Source organism: Neomonachus schauinslandi, chromosome 1 (genome assembly GCF_002201575.2).
Source record: "Neomonachus schauinslandi chromosome 1, ASM220157v2, whole genome shotgun sequence".
In the NCBI taxonomy this organism is placed as follows: Eukaryota; Metazoa; Chordata; class Mammalia; order Carnivora; family Phocidae; genus Neomonachus; species Neomonachus schauinslandi.
This window is the reverse complement of record NC_058403.1, coordinates 213,846,458-213,854,371: the sequence shown is the minus strand read 5'-3', so window position 1 is coordinate 213,854,371 and position 7,914 is coordinate 213,846,458. Positions and strand designations below refer to the sequence as shown.

The 7,914-nt window shown below is 56.3% G+C and overlaps 1 protein-coding gene across 2 annotated transcripts in view; it reads left to right on the top strand.

Moving 5' to 3' along the window:
• The first annotated feature begins 456 nt into the window (after positions 1–456).
• The window catches only part of PWWP3A (PWWP domain containing 3A, DNA repair factor), a 16,770-nt gene continuing 9,312 nt past the window's right edge, over positions 457–7,914 (top strand). Inside the window, exons 1-6 of one of the 2 annotated variants that reach the window (XM_021705364.1) lie at positions 457–607; positions 1,136–1,221; positions 2,496–2,566; positions 4,005–4,835; positions 5,947–6,048; positions 7,733–7,803. In XM_021705364.1, coding sequence (XP_021561039.1) covers positions 551–607; positions 1,136–1,221; positions 2,496–2,566; positions 4,005–4,835; positions 5,947–6,048; positions 7,733–7,803 — 1,218 coding nt within the window. In that variant the 5' untranslated portion in view covers positions 457–550. Of the gene's footprint in view, positions 608–1,135; positions 1,222–2,495; positions 2,567–2,704; positions 2,839–4,004; positions 4,836–5,946; positions 6,049–7,732; positions 7,804–7,914 lie in introns of those variants that run through there. The other variant, XM_044918180.1, reaches the window with a different exon arrangement.

Below are 7,914 nucleotides of genomic sequence, written 5' to 3'. Positions count from 1 at the left end.
GCCCGGTGAGCCCTGCGGGCTGCGTCCCGCGGGTCGGCCGGCGGGGGCTGAGGCGGCCGCGCGGGCCTGGGGGGAGGGGCGGACCCCGAGAGGAGGGCCCCCGGGGGCTCGAGCCGGCCCCCGCCGCGTGCGCCCCTGCCCCGCTCGCCGAGGCCCCGCCGTGCCGCGTGCGCCCGCTCCCGCACCCGCGGCCGACCCCGGGCCGGGCCTGGACCCTCCTGCGGCGGTGCCCGTGGGCGGCCGGCCCGGGAGGACAGCCGTGCAGCTGTCCCCGTCCTTTGAGGGCCACCGCCGCGGCAGGCGCGGTCCTCGGGGCTGCGCGCGCGGGGCGGGGCGGCCTCGGGCGCGGGGACGGTGTGTTCGGGAGCCGTTTGCGTATCCTCGGGCGGGAGCGCGGCGCCGGCGCGACCCCGCCGTGCCGACGCCGCCGTGCCAGCCCGCACACAACCCCGAAACCCCTGCGCCGATTGTGTTGCAGGGCGCCCCGCGGCGGACCTGCCAGCGCCCCGTCGGTGCCCCGTCGTCCCCACTCGCCGCGTGAGTCCAAGTCATGACGGACGCCCAGTATGTCCTGTGCAGATGGGAGAAGCGACTGTGGCCTGCCAAGGTGACAGCCTTCGGTGTGCGAGCGGCTCCGGCCTGCGGAGCCCTCCGGGGCGAGCAGTGAGGTCTCCGTCGGGACAGACCCGGGGGATCCTGGGGCGAAGACACGGAGGCGAGCGGGCGGCCGTCCTGCCCCGCCTCACGGGGCTTCTGGTCGGGTGCTCGTGAGGTTACGCTTCCAGAAGTGTCTTTTTTCACAGCTAGGAAAAAACGAGCAGATTCAGCTTTAGAAAGGCGTGTGAGGCAGCGTGTTCCTCGAGGGAAAGTGTGGAAGGGAGCTCTGTGCTAGTAAACGAGGGCAGTGCCCTGGGGGGACTTCCCAGCAGCAGGGCCCCCGGGCACCCTGCCTGCGTCTGCCACTCACCCCTGTACCTTCCTTGGTTTCCCCCATCTGCGAGGTCGCGGGCCGGCCGGGGTACTGCTGAAGTCCCCGGTCGATTAGTTGCTGCGTTTGCGTCTACACGCTAGCGTTCCTTTGTGTTAACTGTTCCTTGCGTCTTGGTAACAACGGGTTTTTTTTTCTTTATCGTAGGTGTTGGCGAGAACTGAGACGTCAACAAAAAAGAAGAGAAAAAAGGAATTTTTTCTAAGTGTTCAAATACTCTCCCTAGATGAAAAGTTAAGTGTCGTGGGTTTGTTAAATACTACTTTTTTCTGAACGGTATTTTTGATACTGCATCTCCGCACCCAAAGGTGAAGTCTACTCTTAAGGGTTTATTTTTCAGTTACTGTGAAGGACTTGTGCTCGTAATCTTAAGAGGAAAATCCTGCTGGGTTTTTTTTTTTTTTTCACGTCCATTTGTAAATTGAAGATCCATATGAGATCCACCGTGTGAGAGATTGGCAGGGAAATCGAATAAATATAAATTATACACAGGGGAAAGTCTTGTTGGGGTTCACGTAGGGATGGTTCTTTCTGCAGATTGGTGTGTCTTTTTCTCAAACTTGTGTAACAGGCCCATCAGTTTTGAAGTGTTTGATGTTTCAGCCTGTCCGTCCGTTTAGGAGCTACTGTTTGGCATTCAGAAGGCACACGCTATGTGGAAGCATGTTACTCTCTTGTCCTTGATTATTCGGAGGCGGAAGAACATAATATTACCCGGGATAATTAAAAGGCCCAGATCACGTATGATTGTGGTATTGCTGCGTCTAAGGGAAGAATTCCCAATTCAGAATAAAACCTCGTCAGCTCCAGTTACAGCTTCCCCAGGTCCCCATTCCTCCAGAGCGGCCTCCTAAGCTTGCTTAGTCCCGAGCTCACACTTCCCTGCGGCTGGGAAGGTAATTGACTACTTGAGTTTAAAAAGAAAGCGCGTTCTTTTAAACTAAAACACACCTGCTGGGCTGTAAACAGCATTTAGTGACATTATCGGCTACTCTGAAAATCTAACAAAGGAGTTATTTGTGCATTTGGAAGTAGGATTTGCCTCATAAAAGTCACAATTTGAATTCATTTTTACTCTTAAATCCAGCCAACTTTTTCTTTTTTTTTTTAATATTTTATTTATTTATTTGAGAGAGAGAGAACACCTGAGAGGGGATAGGGTCAGAGGACGAAGCAGACTCCCTGCCAAGCAGGAAGCCTGATGCGGGACTCGATCCAGGGACTCCAGGATCATGACCTGAGCCGAAGGCAGTCGCTTAACCAACTGAGCCACCCAGGCGCCCCAACTTTTTCTGTTTTAAAAGGAAAAAAAAAAAAAAAACATTCACCAGGGTCCTCGCTGCCTCTCACCTCAGACACCTGAATTCCTAGTTGGCTGTGACTTTGGTTTAAGTGGAGAGTTGAGGAGGAAGAAATCGAATTCTTTTGTCATCCAAGGAAAAACACTTTTGAAAATGCCTTCGTGGCCTTGGCTGGTAGCGGATAACGGGTGTTTCTGTCCCTGCAGGATTGAGGTGAGAAGCGCAGAGGTGGAAATCCTGAAGACGGCCCACATCGAACGGATCGCCTCCTCTCTGGGTAAGAGCACATCTCTAAATAACAAAGAGACTGTGTGGGGGAAGGAAAGACCCTGCTCCCCAGGTAACCCTGAGCCAAAGGAGAAGAAGAAAATGGATCTGTTTTCTTAAACCTTTGTAGAATTTACCCCAGAATCGATCCTGTTCTTGACTCCCAGTGTGGCCTGCCGTGAGCATTGGGATCTGCTGGTCACATCCATGGCCTCCGGTGTGCATTTGCCTCCATGAGGAGATGGGGCAAGATGCTTCCTTCCCCACCACCCCCATCCCACAGTAAGACTCAAACTGGTTTCGGTGCTGGTTCATTCTCTGCCCGGGGCTTGAGAGCAGGGGTTTGTGTATTTAAATTCCACAGCCAAGCTCCAGGGAGAAAGGACTATGCGATGAGCATCGTTGTTGGGTGCCCGTGGTCTGCCGGGGCTCTCCTCGCCGACACCCACCCCCTTTGCCGTTCCTGGTGGGAGGGAGGGCCCGAGCCCCATGGTGCTGGGGCTGATTGTGCGCTTGCCTGCTGGTGGCTCAGCAAACCTAAGCAGAAGTGTTTTCTGCCGCCTCAGAGCGGGGGGCGCACACCCCCTGTACCAAGTGCTGTGAGTCTTGTGGAAAGATTGACCAGGAATCCTTCCAGTGGTGTGTATAAAGTAGGGTCCGTTTTCGTCTGCGTTTGGAAAAACCGCTTTGGTTCAAAGCGGTATCCACCCGGCACACTTTAGGCGGCGTCAGCCCCGCCTCCTGGACACACATCTTCGCTTGCCCCGGTTGTGTGGGGGCGGGGGGTCTGTGGGAGCCTTTACGAGTAACCCGGGAAGAGACTGTGCGGGAGGGGTCGTGCCCGCCGAGTTGTGATACTGCACCCATCGCCTCGTTCACATAAACAGTGCCGTATCTGTGGGTCGGGGTGAATAAATACAACTGTAGCAGCGAGGAGGTCAGGCTCAAATCTCCAGGCCCGTGTGCTCTTTTCTGGCTTGGAAACGCCCTCGCACAGAAGCACGGAAAATCCACCAGCCCACAATGGGTCCCTTTCATGGGCTGCCCCTCACCCCCACCGCCACCCAAGAACACGTTGCCGGCAGAGTTCTTTATGGAGTTGGCAAGGGTTTTTATTGAGCCTGATTGAAGTTGAAACTGTGAGGCTGGGAAGATGTGGGAAGCATCTGAGTACGTTTTGCTGGCAGTATTTTTTTGTGACCTGGAGAGATTTATCTCTGTAACCCAATCAGGTTGGGGTTAGTCAGTTGGTTTTGGAAAAGCGGAGCCCTACGGCCGCGAACAATGGCTGTCGTTCTGTGGCCTTGTCACGCTCTGGGAAAGACGGAGCTGAGCAGGGTCCGTCCCCCCTTCAGGTGTGACAGCCCGTGTCAGCCTTCGGGGGCATGCTCTGACAGCAGTGCTAGGCGCCTGGGCGTCACGGCTTTGTGTGCTTCTCACCCCTGCAGCCTCCCAGAACGAGGTTCCTGCTGAACCCCTGGAGGAGCTGGCCTACAGACGCTCGCTTCGAGTGGCTCTGGATGTTTTGAACCAGAGAACCAGTTTGCCTCAAGAAAGCTCTTCAAGGGAAGAAAGAACTGCTCTGTTCTCAGGAGAGAAGCCCATGGAACTGGCCTCCTCGCTCTGTGACCCTAGCTCTTCTGGTCTCCAGGAAGACGTGCTGAGCAGTTCTGGACCTCAGAGGAGGGCACGTGTACGCCCAAGGCTGTCGGGTTCACCCACGTGTAGAAAGGACCCCAAGTGCAAAGACCGCAGGAAGGAGCTCGGGACAAGTGAGAGTGCGTGGGCCTCGGTGGTCCCCTCAGCCAAAGGTGGTTCTCAGGATGCCAGTGGATCGAGAGCGTGCTGCAGAAGGCGGACAGCCCTGAGTAAAAAGGGAAGAAGTTTAGCACAGGAGCCTAGCTCGTGTCAGAGGGTACCTTCGCTCTCAGGGGGAGACGGTGAACCAGAGAGGAGCCCTCCAGCCCCTGGCTCACCGCCCAGCGTCAGGGAGGAGGGTCTGTGGGCCAAAGGGCGAGACCCGGGTTTGCCTCCGCGTGGCCCCACTGTGCTCCCGACCCAGGGGCGCCCCGCCTGCCCAGATGCCCGAGGCCGCCCTGCCAAGCGGCTGCACCCAGATGGCAGTCAGAGGCTGCCCACCCCGCAGCGGGAGCCGGGGGCAGTGCCCAGGCAGAGGCCCAGGGGATGCATGACTCTGCGCAGTGCTGCCAAACTCAGCCTGCCTGCCCCCCAGGCTTCCCCAGAGGAGACAAGAAATCTTCACATCCTGGTGGAGGAAGGTAAAGCTCTGCGGCCGAGAAGGTCTTGTGCTGGCAGAGGGCAGATCTGGGTTCTCCCAGGGGCCGATGCGGGTCAGGCATTTGTGGGGTATTTGTGTTTTTGTTTTTGTTTTTTTTTAATTTGACCGAGAGAGACAGGGAGAGAGGGAACACAAGCAGGGGGAGTGGGAGAGAGACAAGCAGGCTTCCCGCCGAGCAGGGAGCCCGATGCGGGGCTCGATCCCAGGACCCCGGGATCATGACCTGAGCTGAAGGCAGACGCTTAATGACTGAGCCACCCAGGCATCCCTCACTTGTGTGTTTTTTAACCTGATCTTAATGAGGTCGTATCAAAACAGAGGCAGAGCAGATATTGCCCGATTCCTTTCTGTGTCTCCCACCAGGTTGTAATTCTGACTTGTGTCTTTTGTTCTGAATGGGAGAGGGCTGGGGGCACTGGAGGCCGAGCCTGGTGGCTGCAGGAAGGCTGCGGCCACACCCCCCGGGGCTGGGCTCCGACAGATGCACAGGAGTGCAGTGCACTCGCCCCGAACGGGCAGGAATCTCAGAAGTGAGGGACTCACTCAGAAGGCTCCCGACTTGTTCACAATTCCTGTGGAGATGCCCTGTTGTGTGGCGGCCGTCTTGCGCAGTGGCTCGTTTCCTTTGAACGTGGCGGTGTCCCGTCTTGTTTTTGAGCTGCTGATTGAGAACTGTCAGTTTCTCCCGGCTTCCGTGCCTGCACACCCCCTCGCTACACACGTACTCGGGTTTCTGCCCTGAGTTTAAGCGTCATGTGTTTAGACTTGGTGTCTGGCACGTCCGAGGCGGCAGGGAGTTGAGCCGCAGCCTGTCCCTGCGTCTGCCCGCCCGCCTCCTGGCCAGGCCCTCAGTCCGCTTAGATCGCTGCTTGTGTGCTTGCCCCTCGTGGAGACGCGGAGGCCTCTCTCCCCCCACGCTCTGTCTCTCGTTTGTTGCCTGCAAGTGTACTTTAGTCAGAGCGTACCCACCTTGCATCTGGCCGCGTGGGAGCTTTTATGTTTGCGTTGACGGTCACGTATCACGAAATGTGTGTCTTGGGCTGAGTCCCTGAGATGCTGACAGTGAAAGTCTAATCTAACATCATTGGCAGACCGTCAGTCTTCTGGAGAGTCAGTCGACTTTAATCCCATTCATTCCGTCTTGGAGGAAGAGGAGGATGATGAGGAGCCACCCAGAATCCTTTTCTATCACGGTGAGTCCGGAGCGGCAGCCGGAGCGTGCGCTTCCGCTCGCGCGGAGCCCCTGGGCGGAGGCGGCTGGCGTTCCTCCTGTGCCCGCAGCATGCAGAGTGCGCTTTTCTGCCATCGGTCTTGAGGGAAGAGGGCGTCCCTGCCAGCACGCTTCTCCTTTATGTGTCCTCCTGTGCCCTCCGTGGAGAGCCGGGTCCTGTCGCTACTATTCGCGCTGCCTCCAGGCCTTTGGGGACGGCGATTGCTTGTCTGTCCAGAGAGGCAGGGTCTCCGGCCCGAGGCAGCAGGGCCCCGGGACCCCCTCCCACACACATGTGCGGGCCGCACCAGAGCAAACAGGCGCAGATGCATGCGCTCGGCCCTCTTTGTGGAAGGACCTGAAATAAAGACCCAAGATCCTAAACCGACAACCGACAGCAATTTAGTTTGTTTCATGGAGTAAATCATTTAGAATGAATTTCGTTTTTAGATTTATCCATTGGTTCGTTTTACCGTAGCCTGGTGTTTTTTAGCCTTCTCGTTATGAAGTAATTATAGATTCACGACGAGATGTTGCAAAAATAATACGTGGAAGGGGGGGCGGGGGGACCTCTCCTCCAAGGGCGACACCCTGCGTGCCCTTGGACTCGGCTCCTGTCGGCCACGCCGCAGTGCGCTTCTCCCTATCTGTGCTGATGGTTCTGCGTTTCCCTTTTTGCGCCTGATGGTAATTCAGACATACTTTACACTTGCTCGTGGTCTTCTGATTGCTCTTCGCAGCCACACTTGTTCCTTACTGAGCCCTCCCCCGCACCATGAGGTGCCTAGATGGTTCCACGCCTGGGGGGGGCTAAGCCATGCCCGGCGTGTGCCTCTGGGAAAGAGCTCTGCCGGCTTCGCTCCTGGGAGCAGAACTCGGCCAGAGAAGGGACCACGCGCCTTCTTGCAGATTCTTCCAGAAGGCCATTTTCATCCACTGCTGCCGGCAGGGGGCCAGGTCACCACAGCCCCGAGAAACCCCCTGGTTTTTGCTTCTGTTTGATTTTGTCTTGTCTCCAGCCCCCCCGCAGCCTGATGTCTGTCTGGGTGTTTCCCGAGACCTATTTGTCCTCACGGGGCCCTGACGGTTCTCTTAAAAACCAAACGCTTCTCGCCAGACGGATGACAGCCCTCTGCCTGCCCGCAGACCTTGCCTCGTGGCTGCGCTGGCCGCCTCTCGTGTCTGCGAGATGTTAACCTCACTGTTTCAACGTTTACATTATCCGTTCTGGAGTTTTGTGTGCGGTTGGAAGTCTTGTTAAAGTTTGTTTAGGGATAATTGTGTGGTCACTGGATGATGATTTTGGTAACTCGTTTTTTTTCTCCCTTTGAAGATAAAGCCCAGTTTTTCAGACTGATGAGCTTCCTAGGAATTTGCTGCTTTTGTTGGGGTTTCTGAGCCACACTCTTCTTAAAAAGATGTTTGAATCTGGAATAATTTGAGATTACAGAGTCGGCCCCAGCTTGTCCCCGCTCAGCAGTGCACGTCCCCTGCACTCAGGCCAGCGTTGTTGTGAGACTGCCTCGCAAACCGTGGGGGTCTCTGACGAGAGTTAGAGCATCAGGTTTAAGCGATCTCCGACAGACACGTTGTTTTCAGTTGTTGCATTTGGTGCCTGCTGTGGATCTGACTTACTGTTTATCTTTTTGTCTTTCTTTTTAATTTAGAACCACGGTCATTTGAAGTAGGAATGCTGGTCTGGCTTAAACACCAGAAATACCCCTTCTGGCCAGCAGTGGTAAGCATCGGAAGCACCCCGCTGAAGCCCCCGCGCTTCCACTCCCTTGCCCCCCATTTGTGTCAGCTGGACCCCCCGGAGATTTCTTTACTGGGAGAAACTGACGGCCTT